The 27,439-nt window shown below is 40.1% G+C and overlaps 4 protein-coding genes and 1 pseudogene across 4 annotated transcripts in view; 3 read left to right on the top strand and 2 right to left on the bottom strand.

The window, feature by feature from the left end:
* The window catches only part of LOC106741728 (vacuolar protein sorting-associated protein 13B), a 16,252-nt gene extending 154 nt beyond the window's left edge, over positions 1–16,098 (top strand). The window contains exons 2-38 of the mRNA XM_014614005.1: positions 137–314; positions 400–478; positions 573–748; positions 879–982; positions 1,110–1,359; positions 1,427–1,614; positions 1,695–1,904; positions 1,976–2,114; positions 2,201–2,318; positions 2,395–2,537; positions 2,662–2,834; positions 2,901–3,077; positions 3,149–3,437; positions 3,559–3,721; positions 3,811–4,201; positions 4,286–4,421; positions 4,601–4,768; positions 4,850–5,067; positions 5,167–5,386; positions 5,444–5,648; positions 5,809–5,986; positions 6,096–6,422; positions 6,504–6,707; positions 6,920–7,035; positions 7,116–7,467; positions 7,561–7,683; positions 7,766–7,885; positions 7,997–8,260; positions 8,337–8,966; positions 9,038–9,133; positions 9,382–12,976; positions 13,423–13,827; positions 14,157–14,333; positions 14,414–14,584; positions 14,660–14,853; positions 14,994–15,335; positions 15,443–16,098. Coding sequence (XP_014469491.1) covers positions 137–314; positions 400–478; positions 573–748; positions 879–982; positions 1,110–1,359; positions 1,427–1,614; positions 1,695–1,904; positions 1,976–2,114; positions 2,201–2,318; positions 2,395–2,537; positions 2,662–2,834; positions 2,901–3,077; positions 3,149–3,437; positions 3,559–3,721; positions 3,811–4,201; positions 4,286–4,421; positions 4,601–4,768; positions 4,850–5,067; positions 5,167–5,386; positions 5,444–5,648; positions 5,809–5,986; positions 6,096–6,422; positions 6,504–6,707; positions 6,920–7,035; positions 7,116–7,467; positions 7,561–7,683; positions 7,766–7,885; positions 7,997–8,260; positions 8,337–8,966; positions 9,038–9,133; positions 9,382–12,976; positions 13,423–13,827; positions 14,157–14,333; positions 14,414–14,584; positions 14,660–14,853; positions 14,994–15,335; positions 15,443–15,673 — 11,250 coding nt within the window. The 3' untranslated portion in view covers positions 15,674–16,098. The remainder of the gene's footprint in view (positions 1–136; positions 315–399; positions 479–572; positions 749–878; positions 983–1,109; positions 1,360–1,426; positions 1,615–1,694; positions 1,905–1,975; positions 2,115–2,200; positions 2,319–2,394; positions 2,538–2,661; positions 2,835–2,900; positions 3,078–3,148; positions 3,438–3,558; positions 3,722–3,810; positions 4,202–4,285; positions 4,422–4,600; positions 4,769–4,849; positions 5,068–5,166; positions 5,387–5,443; positions 5,649–5,808; positions 5,987–6,095; positions 6,423–6,503; positions 6,708–6,919; positions 7,036–7,115; positions 7,468–7,560; positions 7,684–7,765; positions 7,886–7,996; positions 8,261–8,336; positions 8,967–9,037; positions 9,134–9,381; positions 12,977–13,422; positions 13,828–14,156; positions 14,334–14,413; positions 14,585–14,659; positions 14,854–14,993; positions 15,336–15,442) is intronic.
* A 170-nt stretch (positions 16,099–16,268) lies between these two features.
* Positions 16,269–18,350, bottom strand: LOC106741735 (RING finger protein 37). Its single transcript, XM_014614011.1, has 2 exons — positions 17,529–18,350; positions 16,269–17,453 (listed from the first exon to the last, which is right to left on the bottom strand). Exons 1-2 carry the CDS (start codon positions 18,161–18,163, stop codon positions 16,586–16,588), a joined length of 1,503 nt encoding a protein of 500 aa, XP_014469497.1. The 5' UTR covers positions 18,164–18,350; the 3' UTR covers positions 16,269–16,585.
* A 481-nt stretch (positions 18,351–18,831) lies between these two features.
* On the bottom strand, positions 18,832–20,119 carry LOC106741731 (annotated as a pseudogene).
* A 556-nt stretch (positions 20,120–20,675) lies between these two features.
* On the top strand, positions 20,676–21,554 carry LOC106741732. The gene is made up of 2 exons (XM_014614008.1): positions 20,676–20,934; positions 21,016–21,554. The coding sequence occupies exons 1-2, from the start codon at positions 20,721–20,723 to the stop codon at positions 21,405–21,407; spliced, it is 606 nt and encodes a 201-aa protein (XP_014469494.1). The 5' UTR covers positions 20,676–20,720; the 3' UTR covers positions 21,408–21,554.
* A 630-nt stretch (positions 21,555–22,184) lies between these two features.
* Positions 22,185–23,368, top strand: LOC106741737 (H/ACA ribonucleoprotein complex subunit 2-like protein). The gene is made up of 3 exons (XM_014614014.1): positions 22,185–22,477; positions 22,644–22,716; positions 22,850–23,368. Exons 1-3 carry the CDS (start codon positions 22,312–22,314, stop codon positions 23,079–23,081), a joined length of 471 nt encoding a protein of 156 aa, XP_014469500.1. The 5' UTR covers positions 22,185–22,311; the 3' UTR covers positions 23,082–23,368.
* Positions 23,369–27,439: the final 4,071 nt, after the last annotated feature.

Raw genomic sequence — 27,439 nt, 5'->3', positions numbered from 1 at the left:
AATTGATTTTAGATTCATCCTTGTATGTTCCTATCTCTCTTTAAAAATTATATCATTTATTCTAAAATCTAAGTAATGCATTGATATGTGTATATCTCATATCTTTAAAATATTTTAGATGAAAAATTGCTTTTAGGTATCTTTATGGGGTGGAGATGCATCCTTTCAAAATCTGGATTTACGACTAGAGGTATTGGAGGAACAACTTAATCTTCCATTTGTTTTTGTTAGTGGTCATATACATGAATTGTTAATACATGTTCCTTGGGTAAAAATTACCTCTGAACCGATAGTTGTTACAATTAATACTATAGGTAAATAATATAATAATTTTGTTTAATATATTAGAAATGCTATTAAAACGTCAGATAAACATTGATGTTCTGTGCTTTCTTATAGAGTGCATTTTAAAATTGAAAGATGAAAATACCACAGAAGCTAGTACAACGTTGTTACAGAGGAGAAAAGAGGTGGTACAGTAAGTAATATTTTTTATGATCAAATATGAGATATAATTGAAAATTTTTTTATTAATTAACAATTCTTCTAAAGCTTCTAATTTCTCGTAACAGAGAGGAAGCTCCATCTGGATACATAAAAAGCATAGTTACCAAGGTTATTAATAATATTACTATTCATTGCAACAATCTCATCTTGAAATATGTGGAAGAGGATATTGTGCTTAGCGTAAATGTTAGATTTTTAAGTATGCAAACTGTCGATAACAAATGGGAACCAGCATTTATGGGTAGGTATTTTTGACAATCCTTCTACACAATTATGGATCCACCATAATGGAAAAACCATTTTATTTATCTACACAGAGTTATGTTGAAGATAAACGTGCATTAATATATATGTATATAATTAATGTTTAGAAGTCAACGCTCATGAAGTTATGCTTAGGAAAGTTATAACTATTCAGGACTTGACATTGTGTTTAGATAAAATGGATGCATCAGGCAAGATAGAAATATATCAGGTATTGTATAGTTCTTCTGCAAATTCACACATACAAATATTGCAAAGGCTTTGAGAACAGAAGAAAGATAAATATGCAAGAAAACTTTAATCCAAGAAGAAGCTAATTTAGATATTAACTGATGTAGGATCCTGTTTTATATCGATGCTCAATGACAATCCGTATGATTATAAAATATCATAATAATATCTCGAAGAGAGCATCCATCACAAGACTTGATCTTCATTGCGAAAAAATGGAATTTAGCGTAACTGAACAACAAGTACCCATGCTTCTCAGACTGGCAGCCTTGGTAATGGCGTTGCAAACAAAGCAATTTCCACCGAGCAAAGAGAAATCTTCTATTACTGTAGACGAGAGAGAAGATAGTGTACAAGGTTCAATATCGTTTAGATATTGTTTCGGACAGTTTAATTTAGGTAATATATAATATTAACGTTTCAGACGATACGAATCAGATAGCAGGGTCTTCTACAGAGGTAGTTGGATGGGGTGGGTGGGCATGGGACATGGTATCGTCCGTTTTACCTGTTGATTGGGATAATGATTGGTCCACTGAACAGCAAATGGCTTATTCTGGCCATACTGTACATTTAGGTGTTTACATAGATGATGCTACTTTAACATTTAAGGTATGACGCTGTGTTCAGCAGGCACTATTTCCACACTAAGCTTGAGAATGAATAATTACATTTTATATCGATTTCTGCAGACTGTTGAAAGTGTCAAAGAGCAACTGTTCTATAAATCCCGGAAACTTAGGTACAAATCGTTGTTATCACTTCGGTTAAACGGAGTTGTGATAGATACTTTAATTCAAGGAATTGCGATGACGACTTTCCAAGTTGGAGTGGCATGTATACGACTTTACCCTCGAGAAACTTGCAGTTGTGGGTATTTAGAAGTTATTGATGGTGCACAGGTAAAGTAATTAGTCGTTATTGCCAGACGTGAAATTGAGGATAATGTCTGATATGTAAATTGTTATTATAGCCGCCTCTTTACGTAACAGCTGGGAAGTTAAATTCTGACTACCTGAAAGATTCATTGTTCGATAAAGAAGCTGTGGAAAACAAGGGAAAGAAAAGAGATTACAAGCAAGGAGTAGATCATCACTTAACGACATTCTCGGGTATGTAATGGCAGTTATATGTATAATAACAATAATAATTATATAATATTTTATCAAAAGTTATAAAGTGTTTGTTCTTTTCTCAGAGGAAAAACTATTAGAAAGATGTTCAGCGTTTGTCATGGATTATGTATATTATGTCGAATTACCCGACGACGTTACTCCCGAAAGGTTGCTCGAACTTGGATCGAATTTTGAGTACAGGTGTTTGAGAAATCTCGATAACTCTGCACATATCAAGTATAAGAAAAGAAAAGGTGTTTATAAACAACTTTTATAGCAATTTTCAGGAACGTAGGGTGGTAAGGTACCTTGGCAGCGATCTGACAATTAGATTATGTTCCGGAATTTTCCATCGTGTCGATACCATTAAGCAAGCCGCAGCAAATTACGATTATGACCCCTACATTGTGATAAAGCCAGGTAAATGTTTACGTACAATGATGTTTTTGATTCAGTTATAATTTTATCGTAGATAAAAGTGTCTTAGATACAAAAATAAATTATAATTGTAAGTTGAATCTAACAAGCCCAATTATGATTTTAGACCCTCCCGTTGACGAGCTGCCTCCGGTTACATTGGAAGAGTACGAGGCGCTCAAGGAGAACGTATCGATGACGGAAACGAAATTAATTTTAAAAAAGGCGTCGTTACAATTACAACTGGCGGATCATTGCGTTGCAGGAGTATCACGTCAACGTAAAATTATTGAAACTCGGGTAAGCTCTCTGCCGTGTTCGCTTGTTTATTTTTCGAATACGCTTATGAAATATGCGTTTCTTCAGGCTACTTCACCATCTCCTGCTCTTACGGATGATCCTTTCGTGAGCATTGAGTGTGACGAAACAATCGCCACTATAATTCAGCCTATGTATCCATTTAGACTCGTAGCTTGTGCATCAAAGTTAACGGAGCTATCACCAGAAATGTTTTCTCAGTGCCATGCTATTACTGATGTACAAGTAAGTAAAATTTTATACGCGATGTTATCGTAAATATTTTCAACAGAACTGATCTCGATATTCTTTCACAGGTGACTGGAGCGAAAAGCCAACTTCACTTGACGAAAACTTGCAACACTTCGATAGTGATGCCTTATTCGGTGGAAGCTTCTTCCAAGATATTGTTGTATCCTCAGTATTGGCGGAACGTAGACATGGTTCAAAAATCGTACTCGTTTCAGTCAGATAGCGTCACAGTCACGGGAACCAAGGCGAAATTAATGGCCGCAGCCTCTATAGTAACTTCCATTTTTTATCCCGCGGATATAACAAATCCTCTTATCTGCTCTACTCTTTTTAACGACGCCTGTCAGGAAAACTGTACGTATAAATGCCAAACATCCTCTTATATAAGCCGAAGAATTTAATTATTATGTTATGGATAGTCAATTTCTTTATGTTACATTTTACGTAACTTTAAAGATCTGTTTACACATTGCAGGCCCAGTATATTTGGAATTGTATCTAGAGAATATAAACTGCAAGAACGTATCGTCTTCAGTCACGGTGTCAAACGAAGTGAACGTAGATTCTATAAAAATATTTGCCCTCAATGATTCCCAGCAGGCCTTTATTCTTTCAGGTCCAGAAAATCGTGGTGAAAGGTTTGTATATGTATACACACGTTTTAACAACGTACACAAAAAAGTTAAAAAATATTTTAACTAATGTGTAAAACTTTTTTTGTCTTTAGTGATGCAGGAAATGTACCACTTTTGTCTGCTGTGGTGCAGTTTCCTAAAAATATAGAGCTACAGCAGACGCATCCACCGCTTGTTTCATTCAAAATCGCCGAGATCAGAGCTTCGTTGGATCCGCTTTTCTTCGAATGGCTAGAATATCATCCTACTTATCAAAAATTTGAAAGCGCGCATGTACCACGTCCAGATAGTCAGCAGATGATAATCGAAGGTGCATCATCCGACACGGGTACACGGAAGAAGACATTTCCGAGCTTACACGAAAGCGTGCACAGTTCGTCGGATAAGGACAAGAAACGATCAGCCGTAACGGAAAAGTCGAAAACGTTGCGAAACGATGAAACGCAAAAGAAAAGCGAATCTAAGATGGGAGAAGAACAACAGGTATCAAAGTCTATTTACTATATACGCATTAGTATATATAATATTGATGTTACGTTAAAGCTAAGGAGACATGGTCTGTGATAGAACTTGCAGAAATCCGGAATACTGATCAGATTGGCGGAGTTGTATTCGTGGTGGTGCAGTCTTGTGCTAAATGGATACATTGGACATATTGTTATTTACGTACCATCCGATACGATGAGTGGTATTGGCGCTGATGGTAAATATTCTAATCATATATGCACAACAAAAATAAAGAGACGGAGATCGAATCAAAGATCATTTTTAAATTCAACGGATTTATCCTTGCTACTAGTTTCCGTTTTTTTTTGATAAATTTATTTATACGTGGGTTATATCTTATTTAAAAAATAACTAAAATAAAATATACGTTACAAGGTATAGAACAAGCCAAAGACAGAGCCTTAGTGGAAAATCAAGATCTGCAAATAATGATCGTAAAATTACCGAGTCTACTCATACACTCGTCTAATCTGAACGCCGAGTTGCTTAGCCCGCATCTTCAAAATCTCCCTGTTAAATTACCGGAATCTATGTGGACCTATCGTAAGTATTTGTTTATAAATCGTGAAGAATTGTAGCATACAGTGGGCACGCGATTTCTTATTATTACTCGGATTATTTCAGGAGTGCAAAGCTTTCCGTGGACATTGAGTCTTATCGACTTTCATTGCTACACGTTGCAACAGCAGACGCAGAAGAATTTCATAAGGAAAGTTACATTAAATGCTACAGTGGCTTTCACAACTAAGACAGCTGCAACTCAATCAAACATGCTCACTGCCTTAAGCGTTTGTGTACATATTGATAATTCTCCCATCATTGTCTCAGTCTCGGAAGAACAGGTATCAATTGTAGATCTCCGTTTGTTCAAATAATACAGATGTAATGTGCAAATGTATCGTAAAAATGTGAATCCTAAAATATCCTTGTGTGTGCCGTAGGTTATTTTTATGAGCAACATAGCGTTAAATATCATAAAGATTCTGCGACCTCTGTGCGACTCCCGGGAGAACAAAATGATTGTGCCACAAATAAGCAACGAGACGCAAATCGTTCTCCCTGTTATACCGCAAACTCCGTCCACCTCGACTCAAATAATGTATCCGGAAGACACGACTACCAATTCAACTGTATCTACAACGAAAGATGATCCAGGATACGGTGAGTTGAATGCGTTAATTTTTTCTTGTCGCTAATACGCATATGTAATTTTTACAGAGAAAGACGGTCTAGTTCTAACAGCGTGGATTCAGTGGACTATAACGAAAGTAACGATCAAATTATACATCATGGGGCAAGCGGATATGTCTTCTTTAAAATTAATGCTGGAATTAGAGGACATTATAACATCCTTGGATCTGCAATCGGTTTACATGCAACTAAAAAGTAAAATAACGACTGCAACGATATTCCATTATATTAGGTAAACTAATTTCAACGAAATACTTGTACATGTATCGTTAGTTTTAGATATAGCAGAAAATCTTTTGAAAAACTTTTATCCATTACCTCCGATATTACTTATTCTATTATTTGGTTTGATTTTTCACTCTTTACACAATGCCTGTACTGTAATTTAATAGAGGCCCATATTCATTACATTGGGATGTCGGTGAATACGCCGGCCTAGTACTTTGTGGGAGAGAAGATAACTTGGAAAAAGTCGATGATTCTGGTTTCGTGAGTTTTACGCTTACCCGCGCAAAGTCGGGAAATGTATACACGCGTTGGGGCACTCAGAAACGTCACAAATCCCAAAAGGTAAAGCATCTTTAATTATATTTCACATTAGTTGAATCACAGACACAATTATGATATTATTGATCGCGAACTAGAGATGACTCTCTGATTCTCTAACATCTGCATTTAGAAAGAACTGTTGATCGACTCTACATTGTCTACGAACGGCTACATCTCCGAAATACTAATCAAAATGCAGATGGTCGACGTAATCTTGCCACTAAGTGTAATTAGCAAATACACTCAATTGGTGAGACCTTTTACGTGCCTGAGTTCATCCATTGAGATGGGTGCGGAAATAACTCGTGGTAAAAGCATGGCAACGCCATTAACCGGCATAACCAATCTGAGTAATGAATCATTACCATTGATACATTTGGAGTTCAAAGGCTTTCGACTCATGATGCCAGCTTCAACCGACGCAAATAAATTGCAACATGATTTACTGATGCTCCAGGTTACGAAGCATTGCTTTCGAATAACTCGACAATTTATCAGCGATTCAGACGATTTATAGTTACCTTTCTCGACATTACAGTTGGACGGAATTCGTATCACACCCGATGCGGAAAATCCAATCTGCAGAACTCCGTTGCGAACTGATATATACCAGCTGGCTGCTCAGGCGAACATATTGAACGTACCAGGTTCGGCCGTAGAAGATCGCCAGTATCAAATTAACGTTAAAGGAGTGTGCGTGTACACCACTACATGGAAGAATTATCAGTTAAGCATCAACAAGGTTCGTTATCAGAAGTATATTATTCTGAGAATACCTTGAAAACATATATATGTCATATTCGTATATTGGAAAATTTTATACTTGTAAAAACTTAAAAAAAAATGTTATACTCCCAAAACTTGTAAAAATCAAATTTCCTGAATTGCAAAACGACGATTTTTTGCAATATCGTGTGCTATTGGCAGTTAATTATTATTTAAAAATACTTCCAGAGAATGTCTCAATCATACCTGTACACTATGAATGAGAATCCTGCATTGGAATGGAATAAGCTGGGAAATAGTAGTAGTTTAGATCCATATTTCTCCACATCTCCCGTGTTAACAAAGTATGTAATCAGCGTACATACCAAAGTCCCACGTATTTGCGACATATTTGCAGTATTTGTATTCTAATATTCTATTTCAGATTTGATCTTTGCTTGATCATCGCACCGGCTGTCACGTTCAAAACGAACACGATAGTCTGCGGAAGCGCCGTAGAAGTGAATTGCATTACAGATATAGAATTGACAATAAATTTGGATCAAATTAAATTGATGTCAACACTGAATAATGAGTTTGAAACGTTATTATCCGGAAGTTTCGAGAATGTGGAAGATAGACATAATTCTAACAATACAGCACAGAGATTTTCTTCGGGATTTCAAAGCACAAAATCTATCGGCTGGCTGAAGCAGACGTCAGATGATTCAGATCTCGATTTTGCAAAAGACAGTGGCGTCGACTTTGAAATGTCCAGCATGCATTCAACAATCATTGTAAGTTATTGTTATACGTTTGTAAAGTATAAAACGTAAGCATGATGATATTTTATATGATTCGTTTCGAAATTAATAATCACTTTGCACCAGGGAAGACCCACAAGTGCTGAAACTATGATGTTCCTGCCCTTCGAATTTTTAGTGAATTGCGGAAAGATAACATTTATCCTTTACGAAGTTCAGAATACATTCCCTGATTTAGAGGACGACATGGTAAGCAATAATTACATAAATCAGCAATATTACAGTTCGATTGTCATATCTTAGCTGTTATTTAAATATTAATTATATTTAGGATGTACAGAAAATTGACAACGAAGATGACAACGAAAATGCAAAACAGCCGTTACTTTACCTAATGATCAATCAGCCGAATATTTACTTCTCTCAGCAATATTTATCTAAGAAGATACAGGTACGCGTTATCACACATTCGATTGCAAAGAATTAATAATACCTAATTTATTACTCAACTGTTCATTTATTACGTTCCTCATTTTAATTAACGACGATCTGTAATTTGCAGATATCTTGTTTCGATGTGACGATAGCACTTGGCGACACGCAAAATCTGAACACGGTACCGACTGAGAAGGATTTCAAAATCTACATGATAGAAACGAAACACGGTGATCCGCATCCTGACACGGGTATCCCTCCTTCCTTCGCGACGGTAAAATCGGAAACGGTTCTAGGCAAAAATCGCCAGTTCCTCATTGAGATGGGGCGACCAACGAAAGTACACCTCTCCTTATCTCGTCTCAATCAACTTTACCGTATACAAAATAAGGTATCTCACACACGGGGATATACGTGTAACGTGTACATTCACCAATGATTTTTAACTCAACTTTATGCGCCATCAGATACTATCGTGTTTTATTGACGACGACACTTCGCAAGTGCCTGCGGACGAAAAAGAGACTGTGTACGCGGATTCCCCAAATTTGACGGTACCGCCGAAGTCGAGGAAATTCAGTGTACCTGATTTACATTTAAGTACAAGGCAGATCGTGCTGTCTTTAAAGACTGACTCCGGAGCGGAAATAATCGGCAGTTTGGCGTCGTTGAACGGAAATCTCTCGACACTCTCGAGACCGGACAGGATATACTCGAACCTGTCCGTGGACTCTTTCATTGTATCCGCGATTTTGAATAGCAACATCAAAGTCCTGTTGAATCCGTGGTGCTGCAACATAACCACCTGCTTACTTTGGGAATCTTCGTACAGTACTGAAATCATTCCGCAAATACAAATACAGGCGGACAGTGAAAGCCTGTACCTCGACTTCGGGCCGGATCAAATCAAAATTATAAAAATGGTTATGCAAGATTGCCAATTGCTCTTGAGCGAATTCGCCTCGTTCTCTGAGAACAATGGTAAGAACGAGAAGCAAATTGTATTGTCGACTGAACAGCACTATAAGGATGATCTCAAGGCTGGTGCATTCCAGTTTATCGACGGCACTGCTGACGAACTACCCTTCTCGTATCAAGTTGGTTAACGATTATTTAAAACTGGAGTAAAATTTAAAACAGCAAATACCTAATTTTCTCCTCTTCACAGGTGGTATTCTTTACCTATCCTCAGCAAGCGATGGCTTGGAGGTATCCGCAACCGCGGACGTTAACGAGAATACACGTGTCTCCTGTACCATTTGAAGTAAGTAACTTGTTATTTATAAAATATATAGATAATTTTTTCTTAAGTTTACTACTTTTATATATAGAACGTCGAGATAAATCAATCGGTGTAAAGAAAGCAGATAGTTACTTTCGAGAAAATATCCTATTTCTAGTGAATGAATATATTTTTTAATCAAATTCGTGTTTTTACACACACACACACACACACACACACGCGCGCGCGCAATATTTGTATTCTTCTTAATTTATTTCACATTCTTATAGACACTGGATATCGAAGGCGATTATATCGACAAGATCCCCTGCGTCGTCGAGTACTGGAGCGACAGTCATATATCCTATCAGCGTTACGCCGATTTCTACCTGTCGGAGACTGACTCCTACCGGCTGGATCTGCCGGAGAAGGCACCGGCGCGAGCGGTGGCCTGCGTATGGCGTGTGGTTATCTTGTCCAACGGTAAACGGCCTGCGTCGAAGAGCGTCGTGTCCGCCCGCGCGCTCGCGGCCTGCCTGCGCATCGATTCTTACTTCAACACCTTGATAATACCGAACGTGCAGATCGCCCTGAACATCGGCGTGCTCCACGTGTCTCTGTACAATCACATCGACACGAGCGTGTACAGCAGCTTGCCGCCGCCGTTGGACAGGTACACGTTGAACGGGAGAATCCCCGAGATACAGTGCTTCATGTCGCTGGAGCAGAAAGGGGCCGTGTTGGTGCTTAACAAGTGGATAGACGACTCCGTGCTGCTCGATGTCGGCGGTACTCTGAGCGTACACGTGTTAGACTACAGCCACTTGTCCATGCAAGAGGTGCTGGACTCCCTGGAAGGGAGGTTCCAGTTGTCCTTGTCGGACAAAGTGGACGCGTCGTTCACGTGCAACCCGTTCACGCTGAAGTTGGGTCCGGCGATAACTCACACCCTCGCGGTCTCCGCCCATCTCTGGCTGGCGTCCTTCGACAAGAAAGAGAAGAACGCGATCGTCCTGACGCGCTACGTGATCGCCAACGACAGCAATATACCGATTCGCTTCGGGCAGAGCGGCACGGGTGACAGCGTGCTGCTCGAGAGCAAGCAGTGTAACTTTTATTCGTGGCGGCAGATCGGCAATCAGATGATACGGATATCGATCGAGGAGAACGCCTGGGTGTGGAGCCGGCCTTTCTCCGTCGGTAAGGACGGATTCCAGGTGGTGGAGTTCAACAACTCGACGACCAACACCGCGGTCTTCGTGAACGTCAGCACGCTGTCCGCCACGCAGAGGCTCGTGACGTTCTCGGGCCAGCTCGTGATCTCCAATCAGTTGGTCGACAATTTCGAGATGAGGCTGGTCAAGTACGAGGCGGAGGTCGGCTCCAAGGTGACGGTCTCCAAGGAGGTGTACCTCGTGCCGGGCAAGAGCTTCCCGTCGTCCATCATGCTCGAGAATAACAAGAAGATGGCGATGCGGCTGCGTTTCACCAACCTGACGCACTTATCCTGGACCGGGGACATCCCTCTGCAACCCAACATCAAGTGGGGCCAGCCTTGGCTGGTGAAGGTGCCGCTGCAGGAGCGCGGCCAGTTCCTGAGCATCTGGGTGCGAATAGTCACGCAGATGATACAAGACAAGCCGAAGATTCTCGCGATGCTGAGCCCCCTCTACATGATCCGGTCTCACCTACCGGTACCGGCTAAGGTGCAGATGGAGACGCCGTCCTTGAAGATGTCGTCGAGAACGATGGTGAACGGCCGTGGCGAGTGCCAACAGCTGTACTGTCCCGGCACGTTCGAGCATTTCCACCAGCTGACGTTCCAACTGGAGTCCGGCGTATCCGCGTCGAATCCTTACGTGCCGCTCTCGTACAGTTCCGTGGACCAGCGCAAGTTCTTCCGGAGGCCGGAGGTCGAGGACATCGACAAGCTTCTGCGAGAGCTCAGGGACCAGAGGGAGGAGGCGCAGTGGCCGTTCCAAGGCGGCGATGACTCGGAGGAGTGGGTGTCCGCGGAACAACCGCAGACGCACGTGCAGGTGAAGTATCAGGACGCGGGGCTTGTGTCCAGCACGCTGCTGCTGGAGCTGCAGCCCTGGTGTTTCGTGATGAACTCGCTCGGCTGCCACATCTCCTTGGTGTCGGAGGACACGGAGCTCTGCCAGGTCCCGCACTACGGCATAGTCACGCCGCCCAAACTGGAGGGCACGTTTCACCTGGGCGTCGGGATCGGCGACACCTACTACACGTCCCAGGCGTTGCAGTTGGCGCGGCCCGACTGGAGCCAGAGCTTCTACATGCCTCGGATCGGCGGCCTGATCCCGGTCGAGGGTAACATCAAGACGTCCGTCGACTGCGGCGCCAGCGTGTCCCTTTTGAGCATCAGCTCCTCCATGCACGAGGACATGCGTCTGGTGCGCGTCACCAGCAGCCACGTGATCGCTAATCTCACCTGTCGGGAACTGTGCGTGGCGACGCTCGCTGTGCACGAGGAGGCGAGAAACCTGCACCTGCCCTGCGACCTCACCCCTTACAGTTTGAACATCTCGCCGTCGGAGGACCAGAAGCAGGGCGTCCCGATCGTGCAGTGGTACACGCTGTACACGGAGAGCAACGTCGAGCCGCTCGTGTTCTACGTGTCCTTCAGCCTCGGTCACAAATGGTCCTGCCCGATCAAGGTGGACCAAGCTATGAGCCGCAGGTCTGTCACGATCCCGAACGGCTGCGCCTCTGTGCCGGTGATCGTGACCACTCAGGAGGATAAGGGCACCACGTTCATCGTGGTGCACGCCGACGACCATCCGCAATTGCTGATCGAGAACGCCTGCTGCTTCAAGATCTTGCTGGGCCAAGCCGACGAGAGCAGCAACGAGATCTTGCCGGACAGCGGCCACTTCACGTGGACGTGCGAGGTCGACAGCGGGGCGACGTCCCATTACTCGCTTCCCTGCGTCAGCAATCGACTGCCCGACACCGCGGTGCCGAGCGCGTCGAACGTGTTGCTGTTCTCCGCGGTGCAGCCGCCGTATGACCAGCCGTGCGCGAAGGCGGACCTGAAGTGGTCCAGAGGCGTGAACCTGTCCGCGTTGTCCTCCACACCGATAGACCAGTATCTGCGGTTGCCGTCTTACGGCGACGTCAAGCTGATAATGCAGAGCCGCTGCTACACCGTTCACATCAGCATCGTGCCCATCTCCCAAGTGGAAGTGTCCGCTCAAGACATCAGAAGCAGGCTGCTGCGCAAGAAGAGCGCGGGGAAGGACTGCGGGACGATTATACACCCCGGTCCTGCGTCACTGAGGAAAGCGGAGGAGGATCAGATGTTGTCGCACATACAGAGCTCGAGCAGCTCGACCTCGATAATGAGCTTCTTCTCGGCCCAGGAAGACGTCTTGCCCGCCGAACCTGCTTTTGCCTCGTCATCGAGCTCGAGACGGGAGTTGATCTCAAAGGTCACAGACGAGAAAGCTGCCATCGAGGACAATCAAATAAAGCTGGTTAACGAGAGCAGTCCGGCTAACCCCAGGGAAGGCTCCGTCATGGTTTACCTGCGCGCCTGTACCATCATTATCCTCCACGATGTCAACGAGAACGCACAGAGAATCGAAGTCGCGAGTTTGTCGATGACCGACCTGGTCGTTAACGTCAACTCGAGGACCAGGTTCGTCAATCTGTGCTGCTACATAGGCGACCTGCAGTTGGACAACCAGCTGTTCGATCAGGGCGGCTTCGACTTTCCCGTGGTGCTGATAAGTCAGAGCCCATTGCCGAACAAAGAGATGGTGTTCTACAGTAACAATTGTCTGATGTCGAATATGGAGCAGATCAAACGGGGCTCTTTGATAGCCATCGAGCACACCTGGGAGGTAAACGGAATCATGATAGGTAAGTGTTTTGTGCGTATTACAGAAGCAGAATTCCTCAGGGAAATGTCGAATTACCTCTAACGCCGTTACCGTTGCGAGTTACTTTTCTCAGTAACGATTTGGTAACGACGTTATATTTTTTTCATAACGGTAACGCAATTTTTCGGTAACGTTAATGAATATAATCGTTACTTTGCGCATGTACAATACATATGCATGGGACGGACACAAGTGAATCCTGAAAAAGGTTTCTTCAAAACTTGGTGAAAAAAAAAAAAAAAATAACGGAAATAACGGTAACAACTCGTCATTTATTGACTAACGGTAACGCGTTTCTCTATTTGGATAACGAATAACGAGTTACCTCTCCAAAGTAACTTTCCCCAATCCTGATTATAAGATACATCTCCCTCTATATTTGTACGTATGCTCGTGAACTAAAGGTAACACATTTCTCTATTGCAGCGTCAAAGGAATGCCGCATAAAAATCGCTCCTATCAGTGCGTACATCGAGGACACATACATAACGCAACTGTTGGATTACGCGACATCGATGATACCACCGCGTCTGATACTGAACGACATCCCTAAAAGGATGCAGACGGTAGCCGTGTCGAACGCGGCGTACATACCGGATTACATTATGATCGACTCGAAGATTTTAAGCAGGCCACTGCGACTGCAAAACTTCGTGATAGAACCTCTGTCCATCTTGTTAAGTGTTCACACGTCCATACGGCTATACCTCGCTCTGGATCATTCCCCACTATACTTCGGCACTTTCGAGAGGAAGAATCTGCTCACCACCCCATACAGACTTGGCTACGCGATTATGATGCATTATTTATCCGGGGCTATATTCGGGGCAGGTCGGCCACTCGTTTATACTCAAACTTAGCCGCAGTTTAACTTTGCTCCTATTTATTCCTTATTGCAGCCACTATTGAATTGTGACTTGTTAAACTATAATTATTCAATTCATCGTTGAATTATAATTCTATAATTGGAATTTTCAAAATTATAATTGTTAAATTATAATTACTCAATGATCTGTATTACAATAACAGAAGTCTTGTGAATTCTATTATAAGAAATTCATGGGATTTCCTGCGTTTAATGTAATTCATAGCTACGAATATAATTCCGGGCTAGAGTCCCTTTTAAGAATAACGAAGAAAATATTTGTTTGATGCGACAGGCTGGGTGGTCGGATCGTTAGAGATGCTTGGATCACCGGGAGGTCTGGCGCAAGCTCTCGGGTCCGGCCTCAGAGACTTCGTATCGCTTCCATTCCAAGGACTGTTGCAAGGCCCATGGGGTTTCATCGTTGGTATCACACACGGGTCAGCCAGTTTGATGAAACACGTGACGGCAGGTACGACAACCTGCGACGGTACTTTCCGTTCATTTCGAGCGCTTAGATGTGCACGATTAAACGTCTCGATTCGCACGCAGGCACTGTGAATTCCGTGACGAAACTGGCGTCTAGCGTCGCACGGAACTTGGATCGCTTGACATTAGACGAGGAGCATCTGCAACGACAAGAGGAGTCGCGCAGGATGCGTCCTCAAGGCATGGCGCAGGGACTTTACCAAGGCTTGACCGGTCTCGGAATGAATCTGCTCGGTAATCGTTTCTTTCTCACAGAAATAGTGTCACTTGCGTCGTATGCAGTGTAACTAATCGTTCATTATCGATCAGCGGCTGTTGCCGGTTTGGCGCATCATCCTCTGCAACAAGTGTGGTCGGGTGAGGCGACGACGAGGAGTTTAGTCACCGGAGTCGGCCTTGGTCTGGTCGGCGTCGTCACAAAACCATTGAGCGGTGCTGCGGAGCTAGTCGCTCTCACGGGTCAAGGACTTTTGCAAGGAGCTGGATGGAACTCGTTGCCCACGGTAAACCCAAGTGATTTACGAGTGGCAACCCAACGGTGACTTTGATCAAACTCTGATTAAGCTAATGCAACCGGACCGAAATCTTTCTCCATAACTCGATCATAATCTGCGATCTGTTACCGCAATCTGATTTTCCACAGCCACGTCAAAGACCAATAGTGCAATACACCATCGGTAATAACAGCACATCCGTGCGGTACACGTGGCGCTTGTCGTCCCTGCTCGAGCACACTCACGACAGTATTCTTCATGTGACCAGCGCGGACCACGTGATCCACCAAGGCAGTAATCGCGCGGTTACGCTTGTTCTCACGCGACAAGCTTTATTACTGGTCAACATGGCGGAGGACAGCGTGGAAAGGATATTCTCGCTGAGGGAGCTGACGAGCGTCGATCATATCGCGGAAGCGACGATGCTCTGCTTGTATTGCCCACCAGCTGCTACGCAATCCAGCCGATCGTTATCACCGGCTGAACACGAGGTAAGACGCAAATAAATTCGCAAATTTCGCGTCAGCTGAGTATGAGTTATGCAGATCTAACGAGTGAAGATGAAACGTGTGTTAATCCGTTCCTTCCTCTCTCACAGATGGACCAAGAGATGAGGGCGCGAGTCGCCGAGTATGTGCGGACAAGCAGCACCGGCTTGGCCAGCGTGTCAACCAACAGTGACCGACAATCCGACACCTTCGAGAGAGCATCTCCCCATCCGGAACACACACTCACGTTCTACGTTTGTCCGGACACCCGCAACTACCTGCTGTCGTTGTTCAACATCGCCAAACGACAAAATCAGGGTTTCGGTTTTGCTGTGTTGTAACAGGATAAATTTCCAGTCAGTTGCAATTAAGCAAGCGCATGCGATGACCAGAACGAATGTTCCACGTATAATTCGATGTATCAAATTAAAGGTACGTTCGATTCCAATATGTTTTCTGGATACGGTACCGAAACGTATTTATCGGATTTTGGGGAATTTCATGTACTTCGAGCTTACCAAGCCATGTGGAAGCAGTATTACCACGTGAATTAAAGAGACTCGCAAATACCCAAGTAAATACAATTTAGATTCCAAGCTCTTCAGATCTTTTTTGGACGTCCATTTCTATTTTTATTAAAATATATCGCACATATATATTGATGCTTACGTTTTACTTAAGAATTGTTTACGAGTTTATAATGTATGAATTTTATTGTAAATTCAGGATATGAGTTAAGTAAAACATATATAAATTGTATAAAATATTTAGAGGACGTTATTTATACTAATTCTTGCAGAAACGTACAAATTAAAAAAAATTATACATAAACTTTATTTATAAATGACCATACGATATACACACACACACACACACACACACACACACACACACACACACACACACACACACACACACACGCGCGCGCGCGAAAGATAAAAAGACAAATTTTTATAAACATATAAATTGTCGATTTTACATAAACATATATTTATATGTGCCAAAACACTGTGAACAATTCTAATTGGAATTGTTACGAATCATGTAATATTGTGATGTAATAATTCAATGTTATAATATATTTTACATACTGTGCATATAAAAGATTTGGTAAGTAATAAATATTAAATAATTGAGTTATGTTACAAATAACTGAGATATCCTTATGGAACTTTAATAGAATATGTGAATATCCAATTAACTATAAAATGTGATAAAAAAGTAACGTAATTGAACGTTTCAGAATCTTTATATTATCTGCTTAAGAAACTCTCATGAATCCGCTCCACATCATTCGATCTGTAAGAAAGCCCACAAGAGTTGCACTGACTATTTTCAATAGATAATAATACTTTTCTACATATCACATGTTTGCAAGGCAGCCTATAAAGAATACTATTACTGCAACATCCACAATTGTCAGATATATTATGTAATTCTATTTTCTCCGATGTATTGAAGCGTTTAATGTTTGACAATAGATTTACTCTATTGTCTGAGATATTTATATCAATCGGCAGTACTTCCGGTTTGTTATCATTATTACGGCTAATAGAATTATTAGCTGACGAAGAAGCAATTAAATTTCTCGCAACTTGTCTCGGCATTGAGTAAACATTGGCAGTGGTTCGTTTCGGACATGTGACAACTGCTGGTAGTTGATGGCAATATCTTTTCGTTCGTTGTGAATCGTTATCCGCTATTTGCTTGTGTGCATTTAGTTTGGCATCTTCATTGGTCCTCTTTAATGGATTCTTGTCTAACATACCTCTTGGTATTTCAATTATTCTTCTGTCTCTCATTACAACCGAGGATGAGGCACGGCCTAAGACTCTTGGCATATTTTTGATTTCATCCAAATTGCTATTCTCCAATAGGAATTTGTCAATTCTCAACTTTAAAGCAGTAGCCATGATTGGCCTACGATGCTCATTGAAAGAAATGCCAGTGAATGGATCTGACACAGGCCTACCCCAAACTGCTTCATTCTGTTCATGCTTTTCTAACGTGGTTTGATCTATTATTTTACCACTAGGCAATGTAATCGGCTGAGTCATTATCTCCCATGTAATTGGGTCTAAGAAATGTTCAGGAATTTCAAAAGTTGCTGTACTTTCTCGCCTGATAAATATAAAAATATACATATTAACAATAAATATCAAATATATAATAAATTATGTATACAATCGAATATACCTGTTGCTTGTTACGTTGTCTGTGATACTTGCAGAACTGGCACTATTTTTACATTCTGTTACAGACGATGCCAAAATGGTTTGACACTTGGACCATAATGTATATACACTTGCTACAACATCCTTTCCGCAACGTGGTGATACTGTCCCCCATACTTCGATCTTTCCTAAAGCTGGCACTGAGTTTTCTGTTTTACATATAGTGATACGTAAATCATGAGTATAAGCGCTCAAATATTGCATGGACCTTTTGATATAACGCTTCAAGAAATTTTTCGGTACAGGAATCTCCTTGACATCAATGTCAGCTGGGTGGAACAACAGTCCAGCATCACAATGACTTAAATAACCGTTGGATAATAAAATGTATGGAGTATTCTCGTCATTGGTATTTCTGGAGTAAAGCTGAAAGCCCGACGATTTCTGGGATCCAACGGATGGCCAAATTAGTATGTGATTTATCCGTATGTTGCAGAGGAACGTGATATCAATATGAATTGGTGGTTTGATGCAGGAGTATGCTAAGAAACCTTTGCAAGAGTCACTTATCAAATTGGTTACTTCGTATCCTTCCGTACTGATACTACTGCATTTAATTTCTGGACGCAAACGTGGATCACAAAAATTAAAAAGCATCTTCTGATTATCCGTAGACCATCAATGGCATTATTATATCGAAGGATATTTTGCACGCACTATCATTCAATGTATCTTGAAAGGTCTTTCATACATTCGCTACAAATCGCTTTGAACCTCTTCTTCTTCTTCTCAATTGTAGCTATGGACTACCCTGAGGCCTGCTCCTACGCGAAATCGCTTTGAACTTCTCACACCACAACTAGTCCGTTCTTTTTAGTTGCACTGGTACAATAAGTTAGAGCGAGACAAAATATACATGTCTCTCTCTAATTTGTTGCAGCAGTTCAGCTAAAAAGAACGAACTAAATATATACTCAAAATGGACAATGTGCGATAATTCGAGTTTTTTTTTCGACAAATTAATAAAAAATTTCAATAAATATACTGCGCTTGAATTACCTTGAAACCCGTACTGTGCTTGAATATATTTTTATCGTTTAATAATATAATTTATCGTTAAATCGGGAGAATATTCAAACTCGACAAATGTTTAATTGCAAATTAAAAGATTTATATATATATATGTTTATTTTGTATTTGATCGAAAACAACGTTGGCCAGGTTAAACAGAGACTGTGTAAATTTTATAATGTTACACGTCTTATAAGGATGTATATGTATAAAAATAAGGATAGGTTGCATATATATTTAATAACTCACACATCTGTAACTTAATATATACATATATATTTTCTGTTGTGAAGATAACAATGATTTGTAGTGACTTTGGCACGTGATGAACACACAGAGTTCTCAAAAAATCTAGAATATACTTATCTATTAACACAGATTTCAATTATAAATTTACATTACATCAACATGGTCAACGAGATTGCAGCTGTTGTCTACGCAAGTGATTGTCCAACTGCGCTAACTGTTGAAGAAAACCATTGTTTGGATGGATATCCCGATTTATACGGACCATTCGCAAGGCGTCGACCGCTGACATTTTCTTTTTTATCATTAAATACGCAATTACACAGGTTGCACTGCGAGATACACCCTGTACGCAATGCACAAAAGCTTTACCTCCTGTGGATATTGCTTCATCAATAAAATCAGCTACTGTATAGAAATATTTACTAATGTCTGCTGTGGGTAAATCTATAACCGGAATTCCGTGATATTTAATAGCTGTATCTGCATAATAATTACTATCTGTCCTGGCGAATCCGAATCTTTTCCCCTCAGCAGCATTCAATAAGTGTGTTACACCTAACATTTCAAGATACTTCTTGTTCTTAGCTGTCTCACCATTGCCAATATATATTCCAGAATACACTTCATCACAATCAATTCTTTGCTGAGCTCGAAAGTATTGTAAGTCATCGATGTTGGGATCAAATCCTGGTAATGGCTTGAACTCAGTTTTTGTTTCATACAGAGCACACACTAAGTCACCCTCTGTCGTCTCCCCACCCGGTAGTGGTTGATGAAAATCTCGGTCCTTGGCGTCATCCTTTCCATGTGACGGTCCCGCGAGCTTATCACTATCTTCCTTCGTCGGTTGATTCGGCGATGATGGTTGCACCGACATTGCATCAGCGTTGCATCAGCGTTGTTGTTCGCACGTTGTCAGTGATTTCGTGATTATTACCTGTGTCTCTCTGCAATTGCGTTGGGGCTGACAAAAATATGCATGTACAAATAGGTTACACGTATATTTAATAACTCGCACACTCGGAACACCAGCTTACGGCAGACGCTGCCTGGGTGTTCAGGGAGAAGCGCTCAAAATTAGTTTTTGGCGAGCGGCACAATATAACCATATACAGTATCGAGCGTCGACACTTTTGATACGGTGGGTCCCAAAGGCAGTGATCAGTGATGCGATTTTAAGCCCCGTCCTAGAATCTGCCAGTGTTTTTCCTCCTTTATCTACGCGTCAGAAACGCTCTGTTGATGTGACACGCGCACTGTGCGCGTGTGCGATAACTGTTACCTAGCAGCACTTTCCGTATCTGCACTTTTGGTACCTGCACTCAAAGATATCTTTGGATCGGAGAAACGATATTTCCTCACCGAACTATTTTTCGGACTTTCCTTACAAATGTACCTCTCCCGCTACAGGGACGACTTTGCTATCAGACTCTCAAATTTATAATGAAATACGAACTCGTGCTGCATTCCAAGTGCCACGAGTATACTACTCGGAGTGTAGCACCAAACCGTATTTTCATTTATTATAAATTTTCAAAGCCTTAATTGCAAAATTCTAAGCTCTGTACAGGATTAGATACGTTCGCAAGAAATACTTCAAAAGTAATTTAATGAATCAATATAGTTTATCCGAGTTAAAATATAGGAAAGCATAGATACAACGAAAAGTGTAGCAGCACTTATAAAGCCGACCGCACGAAACGGTGATATATGCTACAAGATAAGTTATATGATACAAGCGACGTGATATATACTTGTATCAACGTTAAACCTAATCCCGGTTCCAAGTGAAATATATTTTTATTTTCACCTGCGTAAATTTATTTCAGTTTGAGACGATACTGTGAATGAAAAAGAAAATCTTTAAAAAGGTGTATTAAATCTGATTAAAATTATGAGTGAACATAATTATTATCAAAATAATAAATCATCTCACAATAGTGAAAATGATAATGAGTTTCTTGACGAAAGTATTAATGATGATGACTTTGACATGGTTTTATTAACTCTTATAAAACAATACCCATATATATATGATCCAAACAAATTAAATCAAGAAAAAATTAATTTAGCTTGGAATAATATATCTGTAGAAATGAATGAAAAAGGTAAAAGAATTATATATTTTTTTTTTGTTAAACCCAACTTTTACAAAATATGTAAATAATTGTAACCATTAATATTTTCAGTTGAACAGTGTCAAGATCGTTACAGAAGATTAAGACAATATTTCTCTAAAGAACGTAATCGAAGAGAATTTGTTGCTGCAGGAACTAAGAGAGATACAAAAGGATGGGCTTTATATGATTGTGCTTCGTTTCTGAACCCTTTTATAATGAAAACAAAACCAAAACTTGATATTTTAATTGCACAGACCATTCAAAAAATTGGATCTACTTTAAACACAGTAGCAGAAAGACTGCATGAAACATCTACTCTGCCTGACAATTTATTTGACACAAATTATTTGGTTGGACGTATTGTTGTAGCACAGTTAAATAAAATGAGTCCAAAGTCAGCGAATAAGAAAAGAAAGCGAATAGTCAAGTGTCTGTATAGCAGTGATAGCGACAGTAATTAAATTAAGCATTTTTTAACTTAAGTAAATTTAACACTGTGTGTATAAATTTGTTCTATTGCAATAACGATAATAAATAAAAATTATTACAAATTAAAAATAAATAATATGATTTTTATTTATATTTAATATATTACTATCTTCCAACAATTTACAGTATGTAATGCAGAAAAACAATGAAGATATAAATAAATACACTCATAATAACTTTATTATATATTACATGAAGGTACATTTTATGAAAATATCATTATTTAAATAATATGTCCATTATTTTATGAATGATATTATTTTTCTTTAAAACATCTTGTTGATATTTTAAGCGTTAAGAAATTGACCAATCACAGTCGAATGTGAAGAAAATAATTAACTGTGATTGGTCAATTTGTTAAGGCTTAAAATACCTATTGTGGATCGATATTAAGGCCAGTTTCCCATTGTGTGGAAATCTTCAGCAAAACTGAACGCGCGGAACCAACGCAACCAATCAGCCATTCAATTCTTGTCATATTGGCTGTGATTGGTCACGTTGGCTCCGCGCGTTTCATTATGAATTTATGCGCAATAGGACGCCGGCCTAAAGTGTGTGTTCAGAAATCCTATCGGATAGAATAATGTTTTTAACCAATCATGACAAAGAAATCTTTGCTCTTCCTATTTTTATTGGTCAATTAAAAGCTATTCTACTCGTTGAGGTTTCTGAACAAGGAAGAAGAGAAAGTAGATAGTAGAGCCCTCTGAAACTACATACTGAGAGAAAGAGAGAGAGAGAGAGAGAGAAACCCTCAGTAAGCAATCGTAATACTGACTGTATATACTATATATCAACGTTCCGCGTAACACGTTTATAAACACGTGCACATTATAAATCTTTATATTGGCAAAAGAACAGAATATATATTTTAAAATGAATGAAAAAGTAACAGCGATGGAAGTTGACGAAAGTAAAACAGAGGAAGGCGTCGATGCTTCGGAAATGAGTTACGAGAACAAACTGCAGTTGGTGAATGCTATAGCCAAACCTATGGCACCCAAGAAATTAGCTAAGAAAATCTACAAATGTATAAAAAAAGGTGAACTATCTTATTATTGTAATTTCCTCATATTATTGTAATTCGTTTGTTTATTAATAGTAACATTTTTTTTTATTTGATAATTATGTATTATAGAAATATAATGTGTAATATAGAAAGTTTCTGATTACATATAGAAATTATATAAAAATAATTATTTATTTAGCCTCTAAGCATAAGTCTTATCTTCGCAATGGCTTAAAAGATGTGCAGAAGCACCTTCGTAAAGGAGAAACAGGGTAAGTTTTGCTTTTTTATAGATAGTTCTTGAATTTCAAGAATATCTAAGTATTTTACAAATATACATATATATATCTAATCAATTATACAAATATATATATCTAAGTATTATACAAATGTTCTTTATTTTAGGTTGGTTATATTTGCTGCTGATGTATTTCCTATAGAAATTATGTGCCATTTGCCAGTGGTATGTGAGGACAAGAATATTCCATATTGTTATACACCTTCAAGACAAGATATTGGTGCGGCAATGGGTATAAATCGAGGTAGCCTTATGGTACTCATCAAAGAACATCCAGAATACAAGGATCTATATACTGAAGTTAAAAGTGCAATGGTAACACTTTCCGCACCTTTATAACATAATATATATCTTATTGTGCATATTTTATTCAGAATATATTCTGTTCTACCATATGCTTAAAGAAAATATGTTTACACAGCAGCCCTAAGCCAGTTTTAGGCTATTATGTAACATTATCCTAGATTTTAATGTTTATAACTTATCAGTAAGTTACTAAATAAGTTATATACATATATACACACACACACACAAACATCTTGACCGTTCTGTAAATATCAAACAATACTATCATTAATTATAACATTATTGTCATATATATGTATATTTCTTATATGGTATTTATATGGTGGTGTTTTATATCCATTTTTTGTGTGAATATAAATATGTTTTAATAAACATGTATGATAATCTTGTATGATTTTTTATGAAAATTTCTATTCATGTACATTCAAGTTCTAAGTATAATTGGAACTTTCATTTTGTTTATATTCATATTATTTAATGCAACTGTCTGTGAAAGATTAGAATGTTTATAATTAGAATTAAGATTTTCATTCTAACACTTATAGCAATTTCATATTTGTCTGATATTAAAAAAAAAACACCTTGATATTTTCATTGAATCTATATTTCTATTGAGTCGATAAAGAAGTCGTTTGGGTTCTCGAATATCGGTAAAACATGTGGCGCCATCTAACGGAAACCGATTCAAACTCTTCGCCTAACTCAATTTTGAGGATCTAGTGAAATCCAGAATAAGGAACACTCACGGTATAAGTCTGTTTTAAGTTTAATTTAACGCTTTTAACGAGACGAAATAATCAAGACAGTAATTGGTGTCGGATACTTTCATTTTCCAAGGTAGCTATGAACTTAGAAGCAATGTTTTTGTCGTAATCCTTCAACCGCATAAATCTCAGAAAATTTGCCAAACTCATATTACGAGTGAAAAATGCATATGGAGAGAGTAAACGAGTAAATCAAACTGAGAAAGAATTACACGCCAAAATATGCCGCCATACAATAAGAATACATCGCCTCATCAAAAATAGATAAATCTTTATCCTTGCACTAACATTACACGACGCATATTACCTCGTCGAACGTGCCACAAGGAGAAAATATGGAGAGCTACATGGAGGAAACTAACGGATGCGACAGAGACAATTGGGAGCATGTTTAAGGTAAGACGATTTTTCAATTCGAACGCTAAATCGTAAAGAAATCTATTTATTCATGAACGATGCGGTAGGACGTCTCGTGCCTCGAATGAGATTACTCGTACAAATAACACAGTCATATCCGCTAGATATTTTTATCACGTCCGTACGCAAAAATAGTGCGTGTTATTATATATACATACATACACGTATGCATGTACATATAATTATATACGTTATATCGTGAAGACTATTATCACCCTTCGAGATAGATGAGCGTAGAACGACGATTCGCATCCGTGCGCACCAGACTAAACCGAAAAACACCGGTAGTAGTCGTCGTGCTCGGTTCGATCGATCGAGATAGTGCGAAATTACAATTGTGGATTGTCGGCCGATTTTTCTCGAACTACGTTCTTTTCCGCATCTCCGTCTCGCGTCCCGCACGCGTTCCCTCGGGATATCGTTGAATTGAAGTCTGTCTTTCTCTCTCTCATACGCTACTTACGGGATGAGTAGTCGTTTAAGAGCTAGTAGCGTTACTTGTTTTCGACGATAGCTGCGAAAGAAGAAAGAAACAACGCGTGTTCCTTTCACCGACTCGCCTCGAGACTTGTGCCGATCGATCGTGGGTGCAAAAGTAGCGGGTGTGATTGCGGAATCGCACGGTCTGATCAGATCGCGAGCAGACTGCAGTCGTGGGTGTATAATAAATCCAAGATATAATAAATATCAATAATTCATCGCGCGACAATTTATCTATAACATAAACGGAAAAAATTCTTTTTTTTCACAAAATAAAAAACAATAATAAAAACAAAAAGTACATAAAGTAACGATGAGAACAAAATAAAAAAAGAAAAAAAAAATAGAAAAAGGACACACCTACAATTAGAAAAACGCCTCGGATAGGAAATCAAGAGATAAGCTATATGAAGAAAAATAATCGAGGATTTTTATAATCCCACAAAATTTGCTCCAGTCGATCATCACTTCTTGTCGACAATCTCGACGAGGTGAAATAATTTCGTACGATGCGATCCTACCGAAATGATCCTCCCGTTCTATTCTATTTTATCTCTCGAGTTCCATAAACTTTCACGCTAGCCGACTTTCCGCACGGGATAACGTAACTTTCATCGAGTCGTCTGTCTTAAAATTGGCCTGAGGTACATTTTGAAAAATAAAAAACTTGACGCTCATATCGAGCGGTAAATCAAGATTCTTGCTTACATGTAACTTGAAAAGCTCGAATCATTTTTCGATCGCTATTTCTCAGACAAGCAATGTCAACATGTCGGACAACCACGTCGGACCACGTTACGTAAATGGACTCTACATTTTTCAAAATGTGTCACCTCTCTACCTTTGGTGTCTAAAAGCGTTCGTTTATCGTTCACACTTGTCGCATTGAGATAATTCCAAGGCGTCGTCGAAGCGGTATATCAGTGGCAGGAGAACTGATCGAAAGAACACAATTCAGATAAACTAATGACGATGAGGAACATAGGACGACTGGATTGTATTATCTTGTTCGGTGTTTCGTATCGCTTCGATAACGTCGAGGCAACAATCGTTCCATGGCGAGAAATCTTATCTTTTTATCTTTATCCTTTTTCTTTTATTTTCGCTTCCTGCTCTCCTCTCTCGCTCATTCCCGAAGACGCAAACGCCAGGACACCGCGTGTAAAAATCTTTCTTGTTGTTTGTCGATCGTTGCTATCAGTACGTGTGACCCCGAGCATGCGCGAGCGCGCTTATAATTCTACCGATTTGTCAGTATAAAATATACACTTACGGCTAAAATATATTATATACACGAGCGACGAAGGGCAACATTGACATCGAAATTGACGTAGCGTAAAAGTGGGACGTTATTCTCACCAACCTCGTCGTAACAGACATACACACGGTACGTCCAGTTACGTCGAATCCACGTTTTCTCTTCGCGTCTTCTCTCTCGCTTAAACATAATTTCGCTATAGATAGGGCAGTAGCGCGAATTGTTGCGAATGCGTATGTCGGTTACAAATGTTCGTCGCAGCATAAAATCGTCTAAGAAAGAATGAAAGAAAGAAAAATGCGGACAAATCGAAATTAGTATCTCGAGAGTGAGAGAGAGAGAAAGAGAAAGAAACTCACTTTGATAACGTCTCGACTTTAAGAAAAGAAATGATCGCATTTTCTTCAGTCCTTTTTTTTTATTTTCTTTTCTTTTCTCTTAATTTCCGCATTTGCGTGGTACATTGTGCAAACCGCCTCTGTTTGACCTCCTTCTCCCTCGTTCGTTCTCCGTCCCGTTTATAAACTTCTAATCCCTAATACGCGCCTCGTGTTACATACATCTCGCTCTCTCGCTGTAGTACAAATTTTAATCTATCTATCCTTCTTCCTCTATCGCTCCATGATCGCGGATATGAGTGAATCGATCGAGAAGTATATGCGAGGATGATCATGCGAACGATCGGAACTAACGAGTATCAAATTATCAATGATAATATCTTAACACCGATTAGCTTAACGATTACATATTATCACTATTGGTAATATCGTTATTAGTAGTTAGTATCAGTATTATGCTAGTCCAATTGTGTGTACGCGTGTGTATGTGTACGTGTGTCTTTGTCTGTGGGTGTGTGTGTGTATGTGTGTGTGCGCTTACAACTGGGCCGTGTAACGCGAGACTACGCTTCTCTGTCTTTTGTTACAAGAACCGTCCGATACGTTTTCACGAAATGCACTAGCTGAGAAGATTTCGCGCGACGAAATCTCGGACTTTCCGAGGTATCGTAAAAAGTCAACTTTCCAGAGGAGCCACGTTACACGCGTTACAATTCAACGGGGAAATCCAAGCCGACGTTACCGACGTCGCTGTAAAAATCGCATATCTCTAATAAAACAATACTGTGCTCGCGTTCCCCCGGTCGAAACGCGACGGTGTCTTCGTGGGCGAAAAAATAGGAAGCTTTGCCTTATCTAGATTCTAATCTCCTAGATACATTACATCCGTTATAAACGTAATCATTTTTCCTCTCACTATCTATGATCGATCTCGTTACTGCCGCGGTGACAGTGACGATGGTAATGTCATCGAAGCGGTAACTTATTATCATAAATCGATATGTTGACGCGGCCGCCGTGATTTAATGCTAATTTCAGTTCCCTCCCTTCCGCGAGAAAACGAACGATTATCGCGATTGTGAGTCGCCTCCGTGGAAACCTCATCAAAGGCGCGAGAAATTCTTACGCGTGGGG

The sequence above is a fragment of the Dinoponera quadriceps genome, unplaced genomic scaffold, assembly GCF_001313825.1.
Source record: "Dinoponera quadriceps isolate SergipeBrazil2010 unplaced genomic scaffold, ASM131382v1 scaffold587, whole genome shotgun sequence".
Classification (NCBI taxonomy): Eukaryota; Metazoa; Arthropoda; class Insecta; order Hymenoptera; family Formicidae; genus Dinoponera; species Dinoponera quadriceps.
Note: the sequence above shows the minus strand (reverse complement) of the source record. Positions and strands in the feature narration are given on the sequence as shown.